This window comes from Megalops cyprinoides, chromosome 7 (genome assembly GCF_013368585.1).
Source record: "Megalops cyprinoides isolate fMegCyp1 chromosome 7, fMegCyp1.pri, whole genome shotgun sequence".
Taxonomy (NCBI): Eukaryota; Metazoa; Chordata; class Actinopteri; order Elopiformes; family Megalopidae; genus Megalops; species Megalops cyprinoides.
This window is the reverse complement of record NC_050589.1, coordinates 30483330-30510471: the sequence shown is the minus strand read 5'-3', so window position 1 is coordinate 30510471 and position 27142 is coordinate 30483330. Positions and strand designations below refer to the sequence as shown.

General features: G+C 41.1%; 3 protein-coding genes across 3 annotated transcripts in view; 1 reads left to right on the top strand and 2 right to left on the bottom strand.

Moving 5' to 3' along the window:
* Positions 1-1458, bottom strand: part of LOC118781387 (formin-like protein 6) — a 32107-nt gene extending 30649 nt beyond the window's left edge. Inside the window, exon 1 of the mRNA XM_036534402.1 lies at positions 1252-1458. Within this exon, the coding sequence (XP_036390295.1) occupies positions 1252-1419 (168 nt within the window). The 5' untranslated portion in view covers positions 1420-1458. The remainder of the gene's footprint in view (positions 1-1251) is intronic.
* Positions 1459-5663: 4205 nt separating this feature from the next.
* On the top strand, positions 5664-14912 carry cd40 (CD40 molecule, TNF receptor superfamily member 5). Its single transcript, XM_036534059.1, has 9 exons — positions 5664-5790; positions 8394-8481; positions 9043-9165; positions 9261-9404; positions 9857-9950; positions 10589-10647; positions 11910-12005; positions 12244-12290; positions 13780-14912. Exons 1-9 carry the CDS (start codon positions 5749-5751, stop codon positions 14062-14064), a joined length of 978 nt encoding a protein of 325 aa, XP_036389952.1. The 5' UTR covers positions 5664-5748; the 3' UTR covers positions 14065-14912.
* Positions 14913-19934: 5022 nt separating this feature from the next.
* irx7 (iroquois homeobox 7) lies at positions 19935-21236 on the bottom strand. Its single transcript, XM_036532888.1, has 2 exons — positions 21027-21236; positions 19935-20741 (listed from the first exon to the last, which is right to left on the bottom strand). The coding sequence occupies exons 1-2, from the start codon at positions 21234-21236 to the stop codon at positions 19935-19937; spliced, it is 1017 nt and encodes a 338-aa protein (XP_036388781.1).
* Between the last annotated feature and the right edge of the window lie 5906 nt (positions 21237-27142).

Sequence of the window (27142 nt, the reverse complement as noted above, 5' to 3'; positions counted from 1 at the left end):
CCTCTTTTGATTGTGAAACAATAGTTATATTGACTTCTAATTTAGGAAATCAATGACCTCAACAGAATATCCAGTTTTTACTCAGGCTGAATTTGTCACGGTACTGCTCCAGTGAATCTACAAAGGAGTGTTTTCGTTACACCCTGAGATGCACTTGGTATTTAAAACAGTGTTTCTCTGTGTATGCTGTTGTTAGTCACAGCCAGCTCTGAAGGGTTTGATTACTGTTAATTGAACGGTTTTCTGCATTTTCCAGCTGCACTTATCTGTTTGAACAAGAAATCGGCAGCAGAGGGGGTGTTTTTGCTAAATAAAAGGAAATTGATTGTAAAACATATTTTTCTTTATGTTTTCTTTGCTGTTCTTATGAAGCACATTTAGTTTTTTAATAATTTGAAAAGGATTGACAGTTATTGGTTCGCTGAATAATTAGTCTTTAATCAACTGCAAGTTCAAGAGATGTTTAAGAAGGAAGTTTACATTGATCATTTTATAACAGAAATACACGTCCAACAACACACTTCTGACTTCTAGGCCCACAAACAATGCCAGGAATCTCTGCAGACCAAACACGGAAAAGAACTCCATAGCTCTTCAGGGATATCTAATGCAGAATCAGAACTATAAAATAGGGCGTTAAATAACGTGTCATTCGTCAGAAAAAAAAAGTCCTATATTGAGAATGAAACGATATTGGTGGTAACATTCCTTCACATGCATTAAAAGAAGCAGTTTGATTTGTGTGGAAGTCCAGCAGGCAAGACACGGCCTGAGCCCTGCAGACCACATGAGTGTGGAGCTGAGTGTGTGCTAAGGAAATAATAATGATAGCGGTGAAACCACTGTGACTTTACCCGGGTTGCATTTACGTCAATACTTTCACCCAGCTGAAGCTACAGATTCATAATGGAAATTCATACGGTCAGTAGAAAGCAATTATGACTGGGAGTTACAAAGAGACACACAAACCAGTTCAGACTTACAACACTGCAGATATGTCGTGTGTCATATGGTGAGTGACGGGCGCTACAGTTGTATAAATCTTGGTGTAAGGCTGTTTCAGTATCACACGAAAACGTAAATATATATTTTTAGTCTGGATTCGGAGAACGTTAATGTTCGAAAATATAACTGCTTTTAAAGTTACCTTGAAAAGTGAGTAAATTGTTTACGTCACCATTTGTTATCTTATTTCAGAACACCTCGTTAGTACGATAGGCTATTAAACGACAATCAATATCCGACTCCTACCTGGGGTATGTGTGCGGGGAGTTTGTTATCCATGGTTTTGGAGCTCCCATTCATTGCGTCTACAGCCTGACCAAATGTCAATTTTCCACTTTTTACTGAATTCAGAAGCCACTTTTGTTTCTCAGCTGTAAGAGTCCCGGTTCCTGAAACCTGGTGTTTGAACGCCATAGGTTTCTTATCCACCCGCGTCGGCAGAACACACCTTAGTCAGGCAACTTCCTTAATCTAGTAAACAGAAATACTGTAACCGAAAAGGAGCTCCCAGGAGTTACCTGGCCTCACGTAACGCACCACAAAAGGCAAAAACGATCAAATTTCAGTTCCCTTCATGTCAGTTTTGACCCATAATATTTTCTCACCGTTCCTGTAAAATTGTTGCTGCAACGTAATTGTAACATTGTGTGGATGTTATGGCATGATTATGTTGCGTTAATTCCAAGCCACTTTGGCAATAAATATTGATAGTGATTGCTGATATACTATAGGCTTAATCGAATTTGCTCGGTTTTCAAATTTTGTCCAGCAGAGGTCAGTGTTGTACTAAAAAGATCACTTTGATCCCACTATGGATATTTTTAAAGGGTCTGACAATTGCAAATATATGGTTCATAAAAATAGTGTAATAAATTATATTTTGTCTGTTCGTGTAATTATCCCATCCAAAGTCGCAAGGCCATCAAAACAAGGTGAATGTATATAGCAGGGTCAAGATAAATGCAGATACAGAGTATTCACTGTAAGTGCTGCTAATGTGTCCATCTGACGTTTGTAGTTATTTTGCTTATTTTTTATTGGCTGGAGAAATTAGGCAAAATGCCAACACGCAACCCTGTCACCATTTAATGATATCATTAGGAATGTTACCAAACGCGCATTCTAAGGTGTGCTGGAAACTTTTTTTGGAAAGCACGGAGAAATCCATATCTAGAATTTACCCTAAGTGATGCCTTTTTTTAAACGTAGTTCCATGTCACTGTTACGAAGTCCACATTTTCATAATTTTACGACCAACTACTATATAGGCTACCATTCGTGGTAAATGTAATGTTACGATGTTGCCAACTTTTACAGGCAGTTTTAAACAGTTGAATAGATAAAAAATCAAAAGTCTGGCACTGTTGCTCATGGTGTGATTAGTAAAAACGTGAAGCCCTCGTCTTGTCCGATGGAACAACAGGTGCAGCGGGAACCACGTGACTTTGGCCTCTACCAGTTCTCACTACGGGGGATTTCCAGTGGGTCTAGAAACTCGAGCTTTGGACCAGCTTCCTTTAGTCTTGGCCTCGAGGGATCAAGGAAACCCCCTAAACTTTGATTAGCTTTGAGCTGCACTGTTTGATATCTCTCTGTCAGCAGTGTGGAAACTTAGATAACACGGCATTGGCCGAAAAAGAGCTACACTATGCTAATGCTTGCTTCCCATTGTCATTCAGAGTTGAACCTAAATGGTTTGTGTGATTGTCATCTGCACAATTCTATTACACAGAGTGTACACAGTCTTAAAGAGTATACACTTAAAATCTTCACACTTTTCCTGTGTGCTCTGAAAAGGTTTGGATACAAGCCACACTTTGACTACCTGACTTCCTAAGTAAAAAAAAAAAATCATGGTGTTAAACCCAACGAAACTGATATAGAATGTGTTATATCATCTACAGGTGATAGAAAAAGTGTAGTGTAGGTCATATCCTTGGAATCATGAGCTAAACATCTTTAGAGACTGAATCATGCAGTTAATTAGTTTTTTAAAAGTTCATAGTTCATTAAAAATGAAAGCCACTCTCAAAAACCCAAGTTCTGTATACAGAGAAATGCACCTTGTTGCAAATATTTGTTCTAATAAGTATGTCTTAGAAAAGTAAAGAAAATATGAAAATAAAACAGAGAGGGGAAAATAAGATGAAAAACGTTGTGCCCCTTTATGTTTCATAGAAATGAACCAATCTAAATCCAACCCAAGTTTCTAACTAATAGTGGTTCACATTTTGATGATAACATCAGAAACAAAAGTCCCTAATTTTCCATTTCCAGGTGAATACTACATCTTACAATATATGTGACTATATGTGACTCAGGACAAATCATCATCTTCAAACATGTCACTATAGGGCATTCAACAAAAACCTTTTCTCTCACTCTCTCAGTTCCTCTCTTTTATTATATTCCAATTTTGGCATAATGAACACATGACAATTATCTTAGGGACAAAATGTCAAAATCTAGATATATATATATTTAAAGAACAGAACATTGCGTGGATTATAATGTTTTCTCAAGCTCTCAGAGTTACTGACATTCGCGCTTTAAAGGAAACCTGCATATTAATGCATCAAAACAGTCTGAAGTCATACTGCAGTTATCCTTTTCCAGAAAGGAAAACCGCTTCCTTGAAACCATGTGACACGCCAGGGAAACCCTAGAAGCCTCTCCTTCCTCCCTCCCTCTCTCTCTCTCTCTCTCTCTCTCTCTCTCTCTCGCTCTCGCTCTCGCTCTCGGTCGACAACTGGCAATAAAGAGAAGTGGGCAATCTGTGAATTGATAACACCGCCGTCTCTTAAATTGCTCATTTTCCCTTTTCCATTATTCGTCGCACGTCAGAGCTTCGCCCTGTAACTATAGAAAATGGCAAATCCCACCCTGTATGGAGTGTGATTCCCTGAAATCATGTGACAGGCCATAACAATCCAGTGGCAAGAATCTCGCAGGCGTACGTGTATCTTAAAAGCGGGATATGTACTTCTATCGCCAATTTCTTCCTGTATTTACTGGCAAGGAAAAACACGACTCCATATGATCTACATACACTCATTTGGTGTACGTACTGCAAAAAAATACTGAACATTTTGGCAAAAATCCCCGATGTGCCCGATTTTTCAGAGGAAGACAATGGGACTGCTGTCTAACGAAATTACCAACTGTGGAAACGCCTGCGCGTTGACACATTAGGATGCTAAAATGAGGAAGGGTTTGGAACAATTCTCGGATCACGGGGTGATTTACGGAGTTCGTGGTCTTTCCCTCAAAACTTGTCAAAATGCTTTACATCACCTATGACGTACAGATAATAGCGGAGATTTCGTTCTGTAGCACGAAACCATTGTCAATGTAAGGTTCATAATTGCCTCGCTGTGGTTGTGTGTCTGTGCGTGTGTGTTTCTCCGTTTTCTTGTCCTGTTCAGTATTTAATTATGTAACTCCAATTAGGCATATTTTTTCCATTAATTCATTTGAACACTTACTGTATGTACTATTTGAAGTCCAAATAAGTAATTAACGAGTGAAATGAATAAATGCACAAGGCCTGGTGGAGAGTGCTATTATGAAACAATGAGATTCATTTGGACAAAGCAACACAGTATGGGAGTCACACTCCCACTTAAATGGCCTTATCAATTTTACAAACAATGCCAATCTTTAATGCTATGCATGCACGTGTGTGTGTGTGTGTGTGAGAGAGAGAGAGAGAGAGAGAGAGCGCTCGTGCGTACGTGTGTTTGTGTGTGTGTGCGCGCGTAGATATTTCTGTGCTTTCATGTAGTAGTGACAAGTAATTGTCCAAATATATACTTAAATGTCCCTCATGCAAAAAAATTTAGTGTTTAATAAGTGAGTTACAACCAAGAGACGTTTACGCAAACCTGCACAACATGTAGTTCTTTTCTGAAAAACCATTCAGTTGGTATCATCTCAGTACTGGATATCAGATCATCTAATAATATATTTAGCTGACTGTACCAACACCAAGGTTGGCATCATTTGACACATTATATCATCATTCTGATTATTTAAACAGATGTCCAGTAATGGTGCTACATTATAAAGGAATTATAAATGTGCTGTATAGTGTTTCAATGAAGTGACCCCTGTATTGGTATTTTTAGATTCATTTCCAGTTTTTTACATATATATATATATATATATATATATATATATATATATATATGTATGTATATGTATATAACTGGTATCACTGGTAACAGAATTACAAGATATGAAAGCGCTACATAGATGCTCAGTGTCCAGTATATTAAAATCGTTATTGCATATTAAACTATGCACTAATGTGCAATCTATTTGGTAGGCTACTTATTTACTATTTATTTATTCATTCGTTTAATTGTTTATACAATTACTCATTTCTTTGTTTGGTTATTTATTTTGACATTCAATAACACGTTTATGGTTTGTATATTTATTTATTTAATTTTGACAGGTTTCATCTTCCATACAACATAGTTCATTGTTTGTATCGGTAATACCAAGGAGGCTTAAAGACGTTAAACCTAATTGATAATAATGAGGATAGAAAACATCCGAGCTCAGGGAGGAAATAACAGCATTGAAGCTGTGGAAATCCCCTTTTCGTAGCTGGTGATTGGCTGCGACTGCTTATAGTTGGGCAGTACTGAACAGCAGCATACAGTCGCGCTCAGTCTTGCCAGTCGTTCGCACAAAGCTAATATTATTGGAGCTAAGACCACACGATCTAAGAGAGAAATGGAAAATATTTTCAAACCTTGGACAGTTTGCATTCTATTGGTAAGTGGATGTCCACCATTTTGTGAGCAGTTAAGACCTTGCAAACGTCTATTTTTTCAAGTCTGACAGCGTATTTAGAAATGATACGTTTTAATTTAAGCGTGTGTCGTATTTTGAGCTACAGGAAAACTACTTGTGTAACCGTATGGTTGTAGGAACTGAATCTCAAGGGCGTATTGCTAGTTTCGGTGACTTTCACTTTCATTTTGACGTTAGGTCCGAAATAATAATAAAAATAGACAAGCCCCAGGCAAACTTGACTTGCCCTGATCTTTTCAATGTCTAGAAACGCTCCTGGGTCAATGAAATGCGCATATAGAGCCGCGTTATAAAAGGCACCTTTGTCGGGTAATAGATGACTTTTACTTGTAAAATTCCAATTGACGTTTAATTTTCTTTCTGTGAATTCGCAGTAGGCTATGTCAGTAATACGAGTAGTCTGCATTGAACGAAAGGTATCAGGGACTTTCTGCACTGGTAGCAGCAGCCAGTGTTTACGGTGTTGAGAGGAAATAGCAACAGTAAGCCTACATGTATGATTCTCTCTAAGCAATTTAACTAAATTGGTGATAGGCTACCTGTGTTTACTTGTGTCTTTAGGAGATTCCAAAGCCCATACTTGTCCCTCTCGTCTCTTTCAAGCTTTTCAGATCAGATTTTGTTCAGTTCACGGCAAACTACTGTGTATCGTATTAGTTGCCCTATAGGCTGTAATTGTACAAATCTGATAGTACTGCGTCCTCAAACAGCCCTTGCTCTCAGCTGAGAACTGTCTCATTGTGGAACTGTACACATCCTGTCCCCGTACTGTCGCTGTACTTACTGTATGCACTTTTGTAAGTCGCTTTGGTTAAAAGCGTCTGCTAAATAAATAAATGTAAATGTAAACTACATTTTTTATAAATAACATTATGCATTTGCCACCTGACCACGTACGGTGAAACGCCGTCGTGACTTCGTGACTCCGTCATGCCATCTGTGATTTCGCATACCCATTCTGAAACTTTACTTATTACATGTCCATTTCTACAGAATGCCAGCTGCGGGGTATTCTTCACATTTCCACTCCAAGAGTTAAAATGTTCTTATCTTTTCGTCATCTGCATGTCCAGGGTGACTACACATATTATCCGTTTATATTGCTTCATCTCTTCCAAAGCATTTCTGTTTAGTTGCCATCCTCCGGGATACAGCAGTCATTTTTCATCGCAGATGTAGATCTACAGCTCTCAGATTAATAGTTACAGGCTTTTTAAGGTCGCCCCAGCTCGTTTTTTTTAAAAAAATAAGGTATTAACTGTCGGTAAATTGTTTGCAGTTGCACTCCAAATAGGACAGTTGCCATGGATATGCTTAAAATACACAGAAATTAACATTACATTTATTTCAAAATGTATACATTGTACCATTTAATGAAGTCTTCACTTCAAACATTACAACGACGTTCATGTATATTCACTTAGGTAGTTAAGTTATTTGATATTACCCGCCACCTAGTGAAGTCTTTGGCTGTGTATTGGTTCTGGTTTTCTCTTAAGAGTCTGATTACCCATTCACTGCTCCACTCTGCCACTTTTACCCCAGACCATACATCTATCCATGGTGCCATTTTTATTTTATTAAATTAACTGTCAGTCTTGTACGTGTTGCTGGGCTTTCATGATGTGGTGATTGGCTACAGCAGTCTATGGGAGAATCCCCTTTGTTGAGCTTTCAGGGGAATTTCAAAAACCTCCAACATTTTGCTTTCAGTTGTACTTGCAGGTCACAGAAGAAGGGCTATTGCTCTGAAAGAAGAAGCAGAGATAACTTGTAAAGTCTGTGGCTCCTGTTTTCTAACAAGCTATTCATCACATGAGTTTGGTCATTATATTTACATACTACTCTTCCCAAAGAGGAGTTTCCGTATTGACCAGTTGTATGTCCCTCCTAATGGGGTAGTGAAAGAGGCAGACCCCCATGCTTTCTAGGTAGTGTGATGCTTAATGGGACCTGTCTTCAAGCACCTTATCTCTCCGAATTCAATATTGGAACACAACACCAGACAAAACAGAACAAATCCCAATCTGGTCAATATATTTTAGCTATCTAAGACTTTGTGGTGCCCTAGCAAGTCAACTAGCCCACTTTTATTTGAAGGGATTTCTGCATAAGTAGCTAGCTAACAAGCCATCAAGTGAATGATAAAAATAAAGACTCCAGTGTTTGCGATCATTTATTTCTATTTGAATCAAATTTTTATTTACTTATTGATTTTAAAGCAATATAAAAATAATAAGGGGGCTGTGCATTATGTTTTTTCCCATTTTTACAACCAACCATGGGGGGAGGGGGGGGGGGGGTCTTCCTCAGGCTTGAACTTCTGAGCTCAGCACTTTTGAGCAATTGGCACACATTTTTGCAAGTCATACTATACTTCTAAGCCTGGCAGTGCTGCCAGCCCTGTAATACTGTAGGAGACATACACAGGGTGCCAGTTTTTATTGTGCATGTCAGGACAGTTTTTATTGTGCATGTCATTGTGTACATGTCAAAAAGGCTGACGCATGTAAAACAAACTTGGTAATGTGCAGTGCTAATGTCCCATTTGCTTTTTTGTATAGGTATCTCTGTATCCAGTATATCTGGATGCGTGTGATCCCGAGACAGAATATGAGAAGAATGGGGAGTGCTGTAAAATGTGTGGACCGGGTAGGTTTTGGACCTTCGTATGCACATTTTTTGGTTTTGTCTTGCATTTTGGATGGACCAAAAGGGCCATTCCATTTTATTGGGTGCTTACATTTTTTTCACATGGATACAACCATGATTATTTCTCGGTGACAAAAGTCAAGTAGAAGTCAGGCGGGGGCAGAAGCATTCCTAAAATGCAATGTGTGTGAATGGGGTGAATAACAGTGAAACTATATTTGTTTTGCAGGCAAAATGTAATCAGTATTCATGGCTCTTTTTGGGATTGTATCCAATATTAACCAAAACTGTTGGGGACTGAGGAGTGAAAGATGCCAGCCTAAGAATGGGCAGTGCAATAAATGCTGCTGTTTTTGTAGAGTGCTAATTAATGGTTCATTGAGTGATCCGTTAAATAAAGTGATGGTAAATGAAAAAAAGATGTGTCACAACTTGTGCTAGTTTTACTTTGGAGTGATCAAGAAAGTGAGTGAAAGGACCCAGGAAACTGTTCAAATGCTGAATGCGGATGATCAGAAATGACATCCTTCTGTGACCCGCTGTGATTCCTCTACATTGCAGGGACCCGAATGAGCTCTGATGCAAACTGCAATGATCCAGTGTGCAGTCCCTGTGAGAAGAACGAGTATCAGGAAGGCTACACCAAGGCGATGAAATGCAAACTGCAGCCCAACTGTGACCAAAGTGAGTTTGCGTGTGCTGTGCCCCACTCTTTGATCTTCCTATCTCGTAATGCAAGTGGCCCACCAACATCGTTGTTTCTTCTCTCCCACACACAGATTTGAATTTTGAGCAGGAGCCATTGGATCGCACCATCAAAAGACCCTGTAGGTGCAAGAAGGGGTTCCACTGTGCCGGGAATGGGTGCCACAAATGCATTAAGAACACAGAGTGTGGAAAAGGACATGGAGTCCTTAAAATGGGTAAACGTTAATGCTTAATTGAGAATGCCAGTTAGCTTTAGCTGCATTCTTGTGGAGTCAGGCTCAAGTGAATGGTATTAGTGGTGTCTGAAATTTCACCACAGATATTCTGTCATGACTAGATACTTAGCTGCTGCATGATTCTGTCCTCTTTCTAGGAGGTACCAGTTGGTGACGTGAGGTACCAATGCTGTCTGCATTTTTGTGCTAGCTATGCATGTTTTGTTACGATGATACCCCTTCAAAAATATTCATGAATAGCCAGCAGTTCAGAACTATTATAGCTTTTGATGATGGTAGAGACTTAAGTTTTAATCTGAAGCGGAGCTGGATGTCTAGTCATGATATAATATCTGTGGTACCACTTTCCTCCAGATGGAACTGTGTGTTTTCTAACTCGGAATGTAAGAGCAGACAAGGAGGTGATTGCATCTATGTGTATGCCTCCTCAGGTACTCAGGAAAATGACACTATCTGTGAAGTGTGCCCCCCTGGAACTTTCTCCAATGATAGCTCTGCAGTTGACAGATGCGGTCCATGGACAAAGTGAGTGTTCCTAAATATTGTTTTATAGAACATGCATAGCAGTCCATTCATACAAGTATGTTTCTCATTGATGTAGATGTAATTTTCTTTATGATGAATGGAAGAGTGGATCAGTATTCAAGGCCTTCGAGGCTGAACCTTGTGGTTCGTATTCTAAGCCGGCCGTGTATTCAGCCGGCAATGACCAGCTGCCCACAACAGGGCTAGGCATGGACAGGTTGGCCAGGTTTTCTTTGTCCCACGACTTTCAGGGACCCTGCATTTTGTCAAGCACCTGCAAGTTGCTCAAATGACATCAGTGGAATAGCATCTGTCCTCCCACTGGCACCCACTTCACTCTAGTACACTGTGGGACTTGTAGTGTGAAACACAGCCGTGGGTGGCACACCAGTGTATTGGAGGAGCTATATTTAGTTTCGCACCTGCATGACTACAGAGGTTGCCGTGGTAAGATAAGCCTGATATACAACTATCTATTCCAAACAAGGTTGCCTAAAGCAGAAAAAAGGACTGGACATTTGGATATTTGGACACTTGGACGTTGTCTCCTATATGAACTAAAGAAGCAGTGGTTAAGGCATGTGTTTTCTTTGGTGTCAATACAAAAGACGAAATCACATTTTTCTGTCAAAATGCAGGTGTGGACCGGGATTCGTGGAAACAAAGAGCGGGACGTCCACATCAGACGTGGTGTGTGGTGAGTAAATGTCAACATTGCTCAAAAAGAAAATGTGGCCCCTTGCTTGGTTGTGAGTTCTTCAGTGAGTTCTTCAGTAGTTCAGTATAACTCGTTCCACCTTTCGGTCTCCACCCTCTACGGCCTGCTGAAGTAAGCCCACAAACCACTTCCTCTGTTAATCTCAGACCGTCTTACTGTGTCAGTGCACAGTTTAACTCCTAAACCACGCTAATAATCCCGATGCCTGATGCAGATTTGCAACTGATGGAGTTACAATCGGCCTGTGATACAGGATCATTAGTTTCCTACAATCAGTCGGTAGTGTGGAGTAGCGGTTTGTGAATTGGGTTCCTTGCTGGAATGTTGCACGGTTGAATTACATCTGGGACACAAACTGTTGTACGGTTGAGGAACTTAACCACTTAAACTTAACTGCCTCAGTAAACATCCATCTGTAATATTCACATGGAGTCTCTAAATAATTGCTTAAAAGGGAGGTAACAGGTGTAAGTATATTAAGAAACTGGTAAAAAATTGGTAATTCTCATTCTTTAATGAAAATCACTTGGAACTAGTGACATGAAAAGCCATGATGATGATGATGATGATGATGACAACGGTTATTATTATTACTATTAGTAGTAGTAGTAGAAGTAGTAGTAGCAGTGAGTCATTCACCCACTAAAAGAGAGCAGATTCCATTCTGTCCCTGTGGCTGACGTTAGGGTAGGCAGAGATGAGAGTAGAGACTGAGACAGGTGGCCAGGGGTCACGGTCTGTCAGACACCCCTGGGAGGAAGTGAGGCCTCGGTGTTGGGCAACAGCAGTGGGCCTAGGAGTGGGCGGTCGCATCACGTTGTCGAAACGTCCTCCAAAAAGAGAATTGTGTGGGAAGGGAAGGGACGATACAGTGTGCGGTTTCCTGTAATATGTGTGTGTGTGTGTGTTAGGCTGAAGAATGAACCTGTAGGTCAGAGTCTTTGGTAGGGTGACTTAACCTGTAATTTCAGCTCTCCTGGAAATGTAACTTGGGTACTGACAATAGTATTTTTGTTCAAGTTGCGACAGAATTTGGAAAAAGTAGGCTGTGGCCATGTGTATTTGCTAACAAAGGCCAGATGAAGCTATAGCACAGCCTTAGGGGAGGGAAAAGCCAGAGCTGTTCGTTGCTTCTCCATTTGACTTCCTCCACCTTGTTATTGCATCCGGTGAATAACGTACATTCAAGCATGAAACATGTTTAATACAAACACAACTGAAGAGGTTTTATTCTTTTTCAGCGGAACAAGCCAATGGCAGTTTGATCGTCATTGTGGTCGTAGCGATTGCAGCTGCAGTTGCAGTTGCTGTGGGGCTTTTGTATTGTTTAAGGAAAGGTAATGTATTGTCTGCTGTTTTTGTTATTGTTGGTGATTTGTTTGCTTGCTTCCCAGCAATAAGATTAACTTTGCAATACAGAACTCTACTGTCTCAGTTCAGGACTCCCGTTTTATCAGCTCTCAGCTGTCTGTTTCATGTATTTTAAATTAAGACACAGCTGCATTGGCAGAAGCATAGAGTTCCAATTAATACAACTGCAAACCTTTAATCATACAGCATTGTTTTGATTTACAGAAAGCTGCCATTCTGTCATCTGTAAGCTCAACGGTCAAATCAAAAAGGTAAGGGCAGATCTATCTCTGAGTGGTTCTCTTGCGGTCCTCTCTGATGCAAACATGTTTTCTGGAATAGTTAACCTGCTGCTTATACAGTACGTAGTGTATGCCATTTAAAGTGTTGAGGTTAAGTAAGTTATGACATTTGCTGAAAAGACAATTTATAATTTATATATTCCTTTATATATATTTATATAATCCGAATTTATATATTCCTTTTCCTCATAAGGATGACATAATGGCATTGAATGAGGTCATCGAACCTACCCACAATAATTATCCCAGCTTGCATATATAAAGCTCAATGAGAATGCAATACCATGCCTTAACTGTTCCACATAACCAACATATTTTCATCACCACAGAGATCTGTTCTCACTTTTCATAATTACCACATTATAATAAACTGTCTGCACTGTACATAAATGAACATCAAACCCGTACCACCAGGGGCCTATTTCAAGAAGCAAGCTCAACTAAGTCTAGCTTTTCTCAAGTTAGCCGGTTTAAGTTAGCAACTCTAACTGAGTTCAGGTTTTTCACAAAAGAGGAATTCTGGCTTATCTTGTTAACTCAAGTTTGACTTGAATCGTTAGACCAGCTGCACATGCTGGTATGACTTCAAAAGGTGTGAGTGCTGCTAGTCGAATCCCCCACCTGTAACTGAGACCATTAGATGAGCTCCATAGTTCAGTGTGGGTGAACACAAAAGGTGGAGCTCTATGAATCGGATCTACGGAGACTTGGGGGGGAAAACATCTGCATAGTTCTGCATAGCTAGTTTTCTAAACATCCACAATGAAAGGCTGCAACAACTGCTCCTTCACATTAAATATGCATATCAACACAAATGGGGATTCATGGCATGTTGTATTTAAATGCAAATAGGCTATTAGGGCACTCAGGTAGTCATGAAAAATATTGTTTCTGGCCTTTCAAGACAAACATGTACATAGATTTTTGTTTTATATGGGTCTGTGTCTGGATCTGGGTCCCAATAAGGACCAAATACAAGAACAACATGGCATCCTCATTGCCGATGACCTATGAAACTATGGAAACTATGGAAATAATCTCTAGAATTTCATGCCATTGGCAGGAGCTGGGAAACTTTTTAATGCATTATGTTTCCTGTTTTATTGCTATACAGTGTTCCTGAAGGTATGAAGTGAGCAATGCAGATCAGAGTGTACAGACTACCCGCGATAGTGTGAAAACCGTCTTTGATTAAACGTACATTTGCATGCCAACTGAATTGCATAAATGAATGCAGCAATGCCTTCAATGCCAGGTATACTTTGTATATGATACAGCCCACAGTTGTTTTGCTGAGGTGCTCTGCATCCCAAAGTGAATCTAAAAAGCTGCCACAAGTTGCAAAAAAATGCAACCTGACACAGTTTGTGCCACGTCATTGCCAAGATCAGAAAAGAGACACTGGCAAAGTATGAATTTAGTGAATTGCAAAGGTGTACTATTCTTTCTTTCTCACAAGTGCAATGAAAACATCAACGAGGGCAAAGCGGACCAGCCGTTAGTCCACCCACAGGACGTTGAGGCTCAGGAGAAACAGCCAGAGGAGGACGAGGAGCGCGTGGAGGACGAGGAGCGCGTGGAGGACGAGGAGCGCGTGGAGGCCCAAGAGGGCACGGCGGTCCAGGAGGCAGGCGTGACGGAGAATGCCAACCCAGTGAGGCAGGAGGTGGGCAAAACGGACCACGCTCCGCAGCCTGAAACCCAAGGAGCCTTAGAGAAGTGCTATACAGAGCACCCGTGTTGACACCGCTAGTACTGACCCTCTGTCAGCATGCAGGACACAGCTGCAGGAAGACAGGGAAATCCTGTAGGACATTGAATGGGACTGGGTTTGGTTCTTTTCTCTGGCCTGTGGTATTGGACATCTGGCTGTATTGGGCTGAAAACAGAAAAGATGACCAAAAAATAAAGCAAATTAAGAAACTGAGTGGTCCTTAAGGCTGGGAAAAAGAGCCAGATTGTCTGGACTGGATGGTCAGACCCTCCTTACCCCTCACCCCCAGCATTACTAATAAGAGGGTCACTGAGAATTCAACTGTACCATAAGCAAGCAACTGATGCCCTTAAATGGATGTTGTCTGGGCCTTTCAGACTCTTTAATGCACGTAGTTTACAAGACTTAAATCTGTGTAATTGAGTCTGCTCTTAAAATTCTCTGCAAACAGTTGCATCATGATCAGCAGCTACACACCTCCATCTTTGTGACTTGCTCTTTTCATGCTTAACTGTTTATGGGTTCATTTTTTAAACCTCCATGCGGAGAAAGCGGCATTTCCTATCACATACTGATTAGAGAACTCTCATAAATATGAAACACTCTTGAATTTGCGGGCTGTATGCAGGTGCATACATATATGCAGGCATCTCCATACGTGATTTCACAAACAGTCTCATCACATCTGGTTCAGATCTGTCAATATGTATACTTCCCAAAGCTTTCTGTGCATCCCTGACATCAGGAGCTCTGCTTCTACTCACAGCAGTTACCCATCTCTTTCTGCAGAGAATGCTTTTCATTCTTTAGTGTTACTGAAAGAAAACATTCACGACACACATGTTGCTAGCAGACTGACACTTTACTGACATTTATCTGTAAGTGGTTACGTCAGTTTAGTTGTTTTGTCATAACTTTTTTGTCTTTGTTGTCTTTTGTCATGTATGTTTTGTATTATTTGCCTTTGTATTAAAGTAATTGTGTCATAATGAGTAAGTTTACTTGCAGTGTGGGTGTGTTGAGAGTATATTGTAATATAGCTGCTCTTCATTTTCAATGTATGAAATGTTTTTGCTCTGAATACTTATACAATTGTCACACCAGATTGAGACGATTGTAATACCTGATGGTGAATTATGTGTGGCACCATGGACTTGTGGATTTGTATGTTGATGTCCACACGATGGCGCCATAGCTCAGTCTGAGCGAGGGCTATGGTTTTCTCACTGAAAAAGTGTGAAAAAGTGTTCCCTGAAAAAGGGAAAAGACTTTTTGAGGCTCTTGCCATCATTTTCCAACCACTAGATGATGAAAGGCTGGACTTTGGGTTGTAGAGTGTATTTAGTCACTGTGTAAATGCAAATACTTTGTTAAAACTGTGTAGGCCTACTAATTTGAATGTTTTGTGAAGATAAAGAAACATAAGCATTAGAACTAAATATTTTTAACTGGATTTCCATTAACTAATATTGATTTGTGGTGCTAACATGATGTCTTTCACGCATGTAGAAAAGAAAGCCAATCCTGTTGGGATGGCAGATGCCATCTGGCAAGTTACGGGTTGACATGGCATACCACATAACTATACAACACTGAGACCTTTTGTGGGGTTTCCTACAGAAATAACTACAATTTCCCTGAGGTCTGACTCATTACAGAAATTAAATTCTATGATATCTCATTTCAACATTGGCAGAACTTGCCAACAGTCTCACTCGGCTATACAGTAAATTCCCAAACTTTGACCTTTTTTAGTTACTTCATTATCTTCCTGTTTTGCCATGTCTTACTTCCCTGTTTTGCTGCATTAGCTACATCATCTGTAATTCCCCAGATTCCCAGTTTACTCTTCTCAGCATTGCTCTCTCCCCATATTTAGCCAATTTTCACGTCATTGGAACCAAATGCATATCACTGCCTGTCCTTGGCATAAAAAAGATGTGTGAATGCTAACTAGCTATAACTACTCTAGCTAACTTAGCTTTAAACCAAAAGATTATAATCCTGTTACTGCAATATAACCTAAACAAGGATAGCTAGCTAAGTAGGCAGGCCACTCGTGTTTTGTACAATGTTTAAATGCAGAATGAGATTCTGCTTACGTACTACTTCGTGATCAGAACATCTGGAAACGTGGGTTTTAATACTGTAGGCTACCTCATTTCGAAACCTTGTCCTGTTGATGGAATTCTGAGTCATGGAACTGATTCTCGGCAGTTGAGTGGACTTTTGGGACATTACAAGGAAGGAAGGTAAATACGTTAAGCAGTCCATATTCACTGATTTCACTGACTCCATTTTGATATGAGTGCTTTTAATGGCAAATCTATTTTTGTGTCAGCACAGACTCAGTATTCATCATCAAATATAATGAAACCCTGTGCTTGTGACCATGTTTTCACTCAGACGTAATCACGTGTACTATGGTAATTGTGACAGCTATAGGTAGTTTTAAGTTGCTGAAGTCACTGGGATTGAGAAATCCTACTTTATGCAGTCCATTAGCTTTCATTTCATTTGCATGAAACAGACATTCAACACAGATTTTCCATGTACGCTTAGGGTCGCACACTTGCATTCAGTCAGGTCAGAGCGAGAGGAAAACCCTTGAATAAACAGTCATTCGTAAGTATTATAACTGCATTTGTATTGTATGCTTATACTTGCATGGGGAAACTACCTTGCATACAGAAGTTTGAAGTGGGGCAGACAGTGCTACATTGGGAAGTTAAGATGGTCCACACGAGGGCGCCATTGTCTAGCTCAGTTTTTTCTCTTGTGGGTTCGCCCTTGTGTCCGCTTTAACAATTATTTTAATAGGAAAAAAATGCATGTACCATACACGAGAGAATAAATGTGGCATGAAATTAACAATATTCCTAAAATGTGAAGACTTCTGTTAATTTTTTACTAGCTAATAGACACGTGTGGTGTGTTATAGAATGAAAAATCTAAAAAAATATTTTTGCATGCATACTTGGCTGTTTGCCGTTTTTGTAGTATTTATTTTGTTCATTACTATCAAAGCACATGCTATATTAATACTTTCTAATAGTGGGGGACTTGTTTTGATGTTTATAAGACTGAAAGATGTTTAAACAAAAAGCGTCTGAGTTGCAAAAATGTACTCATGAGAGCTCAGCAAGTAACAATAGGCTATATTGTTTGACGAATGCCTACATTATGATTGTGCTGAGCAGCATGCAAGCATGCATATTCTTCTGGGTTATCCTTTTATATAGCTGAATATGCATTCGCCTCGCTTACCAGCATGTGTCTGTTGCATGGAGAGTAAGTGAGGCTAGAGATGCACAACAAAACAGGTCAGGAAACTTGCTCAGCAGTCATTCCCAGGATTTGAACCTGCATCCTGCCGGAGTTCACACTGCCACGGTGCTGCATCGTTCATGCTGATCTGTGTGTCATCGTTCATGCTGATCTGTGCCTTTCAAGAATAGCTTTGTGTTTGAGTACATTTGTGTGTGTGTGTGTCTGGCATGTGTGCCTGTTGGTGCTTGCATGTGCGCATCTGTGTGCATGCATACACTTCGATGTGTCACTCTAACACCTCCATGTCCTCCTGCTGTCAGAGCCTCCCTGTTTTTCCTGGGGATTACACATCATTTTGACCACCTGTATAAAAAGGGGCCGGGTGGTGGTGGGGGGGTGCACGGGAGAGTTTAATCTACCCCCTCTGTGTTTGCCTTGCTGGACTGGGGAAGAATGGGTTGGCCCAGGGGGAACCCCCCTCCCCCCCCCCCCACACACACACACACACACACACACACACACACACACACCCCCCAATTCCCGTGCTCACAGGGGCTTTCTCATTATCCACGGATTAACGGCGGAATGGACCTTTGAATTTACATGGAAACCTGGGTGATCAGCAAGGGAGAGGCCCTCTTTCATCTCCTCTGAAACAGAACAGCCCCCCCAGGCCTAATCCCCCTTGTCTGCATGGGGCATATGCAGATGTCCCAAGAGCCAGCGGGACCACGCCCCCTCTGCATCCCCACACTGTAACTGTATGCCACTCATTTTACCTGTGACAAAAGGAGGGAGGCTTTGTGCAGCCACACTCACTGCTGTACCAGTGACTACTCTACATCACAATGATCAGAGATGACTGACTCTGCACAGGTATCACATTGATACAGGTACTGGCTGATTCTTGTGGTAGGCTTCAGATCCTCCCTTGATATAGTTCACAAAACATACAGATGCAAGTGAATAAAGTTAGAATAAGTCACAAAAGTGTTCGTCATAATGGGAATTTTAATTTCAAATTAAGATCATTGGATTTGGGGCAAATATATGTGCTGTTTTTTAAAATGTGCAAAGCTTTGATGTGAGTTCAGAAAAGTCAGTTCTGTCATTGTATTACAAGGGTGATTGTGAAAGGTTTGGTCAATCCAAGGAACATGACATTTAACTTGAAGCTCATGAATTATCTGGCGTAAAATGCATGTGTCTAAAAACAATGACACTCAGAAATCAAGACCAGAAATACCAGAAATCGAGATCTGAACACAATCTGATATTGAAAACAAAGTAACACACAAACTCCAGTGAAGGTCCTCTCCGACAAAAGCTCTGGTCTTGTCGTTGTGCAGGAGGAAGTAAGTATTAAATATGCAATTCGTCTTGAAAGAAATATTATGATTTTATTGAATTTAAATGTCTGGTAGACAATTAAACCTGAAAATCTGTGCATACATTAATTTGCAAGCAAGGGCTTTGTCGTGTATACTTAATGATGGAGAGTTAGATTGCACGACGTCATAGCTTTGCTGTGGACGGATGCGAGAGTGTAATTTGGAAGCTTTGGACCGCCAAGAGACACTTCTCTGGCCAATTAGTTTCATCTAATGTCACTACCAACAGTTAATAGGATTGATTACTACTCACCAACAAAGAACAATCTGAGCTCTTAATCCCCGATAGTTTGAGGAGATTTGACGGCCCAGCGTCTGATATGCAAATCCTCTAATGGTAGTTATTCGAAAGATTTTAAGATGACAAGAGCTTCGCTAAAAGAGTGGCAAAGAGACGGGAATTATTCACATGGATCCTACTCTGGAGTCCCCAGCTTCCTTGCCATCAAAAGGCTTTCTAAAATGAAATTCCTTTGGCTACAGATCTCGAAAATAGAACAGAGAGGTCACCTGGGGAGGAAGGGTTAGAGAAAAAAAAACGAATGACAGTAAAATGCCGATTTGGTGGGACGGAAAAGACTGTATTTCTCATAATAACCACAGTGCTGCCAATTGTTACAAATGAAATAACCAACAATCTGTCTGAATGCAAGACAGGGTTTTTATTATTTGAATGTAAACAAATAGCTGAAAATTGATAAAGGTAAATAAAATTAACCTGAAGCGTTAGCGCGTGCGTTGATTAAAACCAAAGAAACAAGCGCTGGACAGAACCAACCAAGAGTCTAACCAGACTCCACGTTGTATTTGATCACTTTTTTTCTCTCTTATTTGTCTTTATGTGGATTTAGCCGTTTCTCTGAACTTTACCTGAGCTACTGGACTAGCACTCACACCAAATGGCTTTACTTGACTAAATTCAATTCGTGTCGCTGAAAAAACTGCACTACTTTTTATGAGGGGTGACAAGACAAACGATTTTGTATAGATCGAAGCACTTTATTTAAGAAAATATGCCTGCGCGTGTTCTGCGAAATCAGTTTATAACTTACAGTGTCCAGCAAATTAGACCATATATACAAATATTTACACAAACCTGAACGTTCCCATTATAATCTTTGGTTTTAAACCACACATTGCATGAGATTCATAAACATAAATGTGGACCAGAATGTATGCGTTACCCCCACAGTTTTGGAAGTTTAGGAAGAGAAAGTGCGATGTTGATCCAATTGCTGGTTAACAGTTCAACTCATTGCAACCACCGTGCCTCAGAAGGTCTTGTGCAAGGTGGCCAGTAGGAAAGAACTGTCCGTTTCTATGCGCCCAATGCACCCACCATTTGGAGTTGTTCTGTTGACTGTCATTCCCTTCGCGGGACTTTGTCCCACTGTCCGAAGTTGCAGTTTCCGCCAGGGACCAAATTTTAGGTTTTTGGTGTTCAGCGTTTCCCTTACACTCTGCTTTAGATGTGACACAGTCTACTTTGTTCTGTCCGTCCGTTTCAGGCGCGGTGCTCGTTGAATTACTCTCCCCAGGTCTGTCATCCACTGGCTGTGACAGACGCAGATCCACGGACTGTGTCACTACATTGGACCCAGCGTCCCCCACCTCCACCTCTTCATCTACGGTCTGTGGGTCAATTTCGTCCTCAATTTCGTCTTCGTCCCCCGGACCTTTCTGGAGTGAACCTTCTTCTTCGCTTTCATCCTCCTCTTCCTCGTCGGACTTCCCTTTGGACGCCCAGCTCACCCGGTTCTCCTTTTTCAGACGCCGACGGGCGTTGGCGAACCAGGTGGACACCTGCGTGAGGCTCATCTTCGTGACGATGGCGAGCATGATCTTCTCGCCTTTTGTAGGGTAGGGATTTTTCAGGTGTTCGTTGAGCCAGGCCTTAAGCGCGCTGGTACTCTCGCGGGTCGCCACTTTGGCGACCCTGCTGGGGTCTTCCGCTGCCATTGGCCGGTATGGTGAGTAGAATGACCCTCCTCTGGCGAGCATTGCCGGGTGGTATGGGGAGGCAGCCTTCAGATCATAAGAGCCGTTCTGAAACAAACAGGACACGACAACGTTAATGCTTGATGGTTCACATTCAGCCTTCAGTTTGGAAAATTTAGTTTAAATTATTTTTTTAAAAAGCACCAACTGTCTCGATGTTTACGGAGAAAAGGTACAAGGCGTAATGAAAACAGGCTTGGTAATTCTACATATTTTACATTTTCATGAAAAAAAATCAAAAGAAACATCTGAGGCTAGATCACTGGCATTTAAGGATTCTTTAACTTATTTTAATTATTTAATGCTCGCAAACAGTAACAAACTATAACTTACCAAGTGTCCCAAGTGTCTGGACTGTGGATAGGGGATAAAACTGTACCCCTGTAGTCCTGGATATGTCATAGGGACCCCTGCTATAGCTGCTAGATGAGGGGGTGGCTGTACCCCTGGTGCGCACCCCAGAACAGGTATCTGATATCCGGGCGGCATACTGACGTTTCTCCCAAGAAAGAAATCTCCAAATCCAGTTTGCGATGCAGGCATCCTCTCCTTTCGACTTCCACAGTGTCAGTAACAGACACGCTCTCTGAATCACCTCATATACTGATCCCCCCCGACGTGGGCGGGTTTATCGCGGTGATTGACAGGTAAAATCAAAAGGTGTTGCGTTCTCTCGTACCAAATCCCTTCAAAGGCGGTCTCCGCTGTTCCTTTTAACGATTTCTTTAAAGGCGCTAATTACACGATAATCGTCTTTCGGCCCTATATGTATTATAATGAAAAAAAGATAACAAAACATCTTAAAATGATATTGATAGAATGTTTTCGCTCGCGAGGGTCAAAACAAAGAGAAATAATTTACTGGTTGCTGCTCAGCTAACAGTCACATACAATTTTGCAGTTAACGCAACATAGCGAAACAATTTATTTCTGTATGGCAAATCTACCGCTCATACCCTTATTTATAAAAGGGATCACGTTTTATTTAACATTTACAAAAACAATTCAGGACCGAAATTTCACTGCCACTTTGAATCATTAGCTATGTTAGTCATTCAGTTGTTTCATAGTAACGACGTTGCCTGAAAAATAATAATTAGAAAAATGACACAAAATAAAATAACATATACTTAATTGCAAAAGTGCAAAAATTTAATTTCTTTCAGCGCATTCATACATTGTAAAGTGTGTGTGAAATTGACGCTTATGTTTTTAAGGAATCCTACCTTGAAATCCTACCTTAAAACGTTTAATATTAAATTTTACTTCACATGAAATGGGTGTAAAAGAGTGACACACAATTTGCATAGGCCTATTAGATGACTGATAATAAGAATTAGATTAAGAGCGTCACAGGATATCATTAGTCTGACGCTTTGTGTAGGCCTATGTGTTTGTGATTGAAGTCTGAAACATAATTGCAAATTGAGTTAACTATATCAGAGTTATGTGTATTGTCCCAAATATCACAAGTATGGACTGCTACATCTTCATCTGAATAATTTGCAACAGGCCTATCTGGTCTGCTGTAATGAAAACTGGTTTAATGTTTTATTCGAATTTGTTGTAGGTTGGTTGCCTAACCTCCTTATTGCCACTCACAGTTTTAAGGCCTACAGTATATGATCCTACAAGACTCGGATTGCGCGGTGTAGTTTTCAATTAAATCAGAAACGAGTCAGTTGTCAGAATCAGTTGTTACATTCGGTAATGTTGATTTTAATGAGTAATTTGATTTACAGGGGGGTTGTTATTCGAAGTATTTACAGTCGTTTGCATTTATAAGATAAAATTGCTGCATGGACATTAATGGTAACTGATATTTCCGTGTGGCTGTTTAATTAACAGTCATTCTATCTCGTAGACAAGATGACAAAATTGAAACTGAACATGTAAATACAAAAACCGGTTAGGATAGTTTGAATGTTTTCTACTGTTTTTCTACTAAAGAAATGCATTTCAAGAAGCTCATTTATGTAGTTGGGTTATAGCCATAGTGCTGCATTTTGAGTGTAAAATAGTTTCGTTTTTATCACGTATCTTTCAATAGCCCTAATTAAAGATGTTTTAGCGAAACAGGTGTTGACTAATGTATATGATAATGACTAGATAACAGATGCTAATGTAGGGGAGGTGGTGAATTGTTAAAGATACTGAGATAAGATTAGTATTTCCCCCATACATACGAATGCCTTTCTCCCACTCCCCCCGGCAAAGAGGACACTGTCAACGCAATAGCATTGTCAAAGAGAATGGAATGTTTAGAGTTTAAAAATGTTGGAAATATTGCATTAATATGACAAATACTAGGAAACTCTGTAGTGTCACTAATTATGATAACACATGTTAGAAAAAAGTGAACAGTGTCAGTTTTTGTGTATATTCTTGTCTCAGCAAGGTTGTTCTGTCACCAAAGGCGTCGTGTATGGTTTGCGGGATGCTTAGGTTACCACAGCCCAAGAAACGGAACAGTCGAGCTTCGTGGAAAATTACATATTTACAATGATTCCAAATTCTGTCTGTATGAAGTCCAAGGCGTTACGTGGGATGTGCTTCTGGTCACAGATTTTGTTGCTTATTTACATGTGAGCTCGACAGTGATTTTGAAAGATCAGATGAGCAAACGCGGCATTTCACTGATGAACCCGATAAAGGTGAATACCTATAGCAAACATGGAAACATTTCTATTGTCAGATGTTTGTGTTAAAACACATCGTTATTCCTACCTGATGTCCGGACGTTACATTAATGAGCACCTTGAAATTTTACATAATTAATGGCGCTCGCAACACATCAAAATCTATTAGGAATCGTATCTGAACCACACAACCAGTTATTTTTTTCTGTTGATTAATTAAGACTGTACCAATTGAAGTTAAGGCCGTTGAATCTTTACAAGTATTGCCAAACGGAACGCCATTTATAACTCGTACAGGGATGACAGTAGTAGTTTCCCAGTCCTCTCCAGGCGTTGGAGTTAAACCTGGTAGGGATAGGTTCACATTATTTCAATATTAAGTAGGATGTGACCTGTATTGATGTTAATTTTTTATGAAGTATTTGGAGGTTGTAGGTACTCATCCAGGCCCAGTGCTGTGGAATGAAGTGATTCCAGTATCCATCAGTATCCACACCTCCACATCTAATATATGGCATTTGCTATCTTTTGCAGGGTTGAATAGGCCTGGGTTACTGTGCCACAGTGAAGGTAAGTGACCACTAACGTTGCACTACTTTGTCTCAATCTCTCCTGCAGATGATCGATAACAGTTAAGTGACAGAGAGGAGCTCAAGCACAGCAGGTGTGTGAATATATTTGGGGGGCACAGAAAGACAGGGGACCCTCAGCTGAGCAGAATGAGTTTGTTTAGCTTGTAGCAGAGGTGACCCATCACAGAGAACAGGGGGATTGTACATCCCTGTAGACATACAGCTCAAGGCTGTAGCTATTGTCCGTAAACAGACCCCATTTCCCTCTTTTCTACTACACTACAATACAGGTGTTGGTTACGTCCTGACAGGTTCAACTGGTGCCGTTTGCTCTTGGGACATTGCTTGTTTGCACACAGACTTGGGTGAAGTGAGGAACGTCTTCAGGGTCTGCCTAGATATTGGTGAGTAATCCGCTCACCCCTGACTGGGAATAAGATACATTTCCAAAGCAGAGCTTTTCTATCCTGTTCTCCCAGGACACAGACAGGACACATGAATTCCATGATTAGCCATGACATATAAAAATACAGTGACAACACTGGTATTGCATCCACCTAAACAGATAACGGCTCAAGGAAATTAACAGCACAGCATTAGGTTCCACTTCAAGTGGTGCTGACGAAAATGAATGTGACAAGAATACACCTTGGGATGCCTCAAATTGAGTTGCGAGACATGTCCTAAGCAGGTCCTGGTGTGGATGACAGCACATGCCCTAACGAGCCTGTAATGATAATGACTCAGGGTGTGATGTCATTTGCCAGCCATCACCTGCAATTGCACTGACAAAAGGCTCAAGTAGGCCCTGTATTTGTGTAACAATAGCCATAGTCTGTGTTATTTTAGTTATGACTAAGTGTGAAGAAGAGGATTCGTAATGTATATCTTGAAGACAATAAAAAGAGATTATAATCTAGAAGTATCATATCCACTCCAAGTATTTAGGGAGTTCAATATCAAAGCAGCAAAGATAAAGTGGCACACTTAATGAAATACTTCAAGGTATGTTTAAATTGCCTGTGTTAATACATACATATGGAGAGTGGCAGTGTTCTGTCAGATCACACAGTATCATCTTTTTATATGTTTGCCTTACACACTATTTATTGAGTGAGTGGATATATTAGTCTTTTAACACTCTAGGGTCCTTCATTCAGTATATACCGTGAGTAAATACCTGGTAATACCTGGAGCATTTAGCTCCAGTGTTTGCGTCTATTAGCCCTTTGAAGGAAATCATTGCATACCTTTTGCTCTGTGAAATGTGTTTCCACAAGAACAACCCCACCCCCATCTGGGAAAAATTAATAAAACCCCAAGGCTGAGAGAGAAAACAAACTCCTGAGTCTGAACCGCCAAGTATGTTCTTGGTGCTGTGAAGTACTGTGTAGTGACATCTCATTGCATGACCACATCAAAAACAACAGGAGCTGTCTAGAAGAGGAAGCAGCAGTAGTGTCCCACCTTTAATGAGGAATACGTAGGCAGGCCACTGAAAGGAAACAATAAAATAAAAATACACAGTAAGCTTGAAGATAGTAAGAGACCATTTCCAACATCCAGGATATAGCCCTTATCGACAAAGCCACCCCTTAGACACTAACAGGATTATGCTGGCGCAACAAACTCGAATGAAACGGTGTCATTCAGGTGTGTGTATTATCAGTCGGTCCCACCTTCTCTCTACCCACCCCGCCCCCCGGGCTTGTCGTGTTGTTTATCAGAGAGGTGGTGTTGGAGCATGTCTTTGTCTGAGGCTCTGGCCTGGGCCCGGCCTGATTGACGACCCACCGCTGAGTGACTGACGGGTTGCGTTCGTTAGCCTGCGATGGGCAGCATGACAGCTGGGGCAGCCGCCTGGCTTGGCCCACCCACCCCCCAACCCACGAGGGGGGGTTCAGGCTGCCCCCCTCCCATCACCTCCACAGGGGATCCGCCGTAGCAGAGCACCTCGTTAGCCCCATGCCCCTCCTCCCCAGAGGGAGAGGAGGTGACGGACGGCGTCAGAGGCGGGTGGCCCCCTCCTCGAGCGTGCGGGCACTAATGGAGCCCCAGTGCGCCCCGATCCGCTCAGCGGCCTGCCCCCTCATCTGCAAACCCGCGCTGCATTACATTGAGTCTGAGCTGAATTACCCTCCACCAACAGCCACGCCATGCACTGTTACCCAGAGACATGTTGTAATGTAAAACAGTTCAGCTGGAACATCACAGGGTACAGTACCGTTGTGTTGAGGTTTGCTTGAGTTATGAGACATGTTCATAAACCAAAATAATTATCCTACCATAGATACACAGGCAGATAGACTGGTGTACGTGTGTACACGTGTGTGTGTGTGTGTGTGTGAGAGAGAGTGTGTGTGGGCGCGTTTATATAATATATATATATATTTTATCTTCGTCTTTGACAGCTGAGAATTCCAAAGTAATATATTTTCTCACTTACAAACTGGATGACTGTCTATTGCACAACAGTACTGATCCAATTCTAAGAGAGGGGGTGGCCAAGTTTCAGTCAAATTTATAATGGCTGCACAGATGGACCTGGCTAGAAAATAACACATTGCATTGTTTTTATCTGTGCTCATTGCAGACAGGTAAATTTTTTTCACACACATTCACTTAAAAGATATCCCGTCCAGAAGTGTTGGAAACCAGTTAAAAAAGACAAGAACCTTCCTTTCACATTCATCACCACTTCTGCGGCCCTTTCTTGTTTTGTTAACGCAGCCTCACGGCGAATACCTAATTTACTTGTACGGTATCTGTAACATGACATCTACATTTCAAGCCATTTGTTAAACAAAAGCTACAAGGAAGCCAGAGGCATTTGGCTCTGTGTCTCGGCACAATAGCAAACACGGCTGGTGGGAAGGCAGGGCTTTCATGGAAATGAGCAACCACACCAACAATGTGGGCCCTAATCTCTTCAGAGAGGGGGAATCGGTTACACAGCAGTTTGTGCTCCGCAGTGCTTTTCATTATAACCAGCTTCCCATTGAAGCCCCCCCTCCCCAAACCCACCCTCCTAATGTGTTGCCAGAGGCTCTTCTTTCACTGGGATCAGATATAAGGTAGCCTGTACAACAGAAGGGGAGAAATAAGTGGGGCAGGGAGGGGGGAGGCTAGGCCTCAAAGCATGGGATTAGAGTTAATGTGCCTCCCTGGGTTTATAATCTCTTCAGAGGGGGCTTTGTTTGAGAGCTTGAGGGCGGCGAGATAAGTATCTATTACAGAA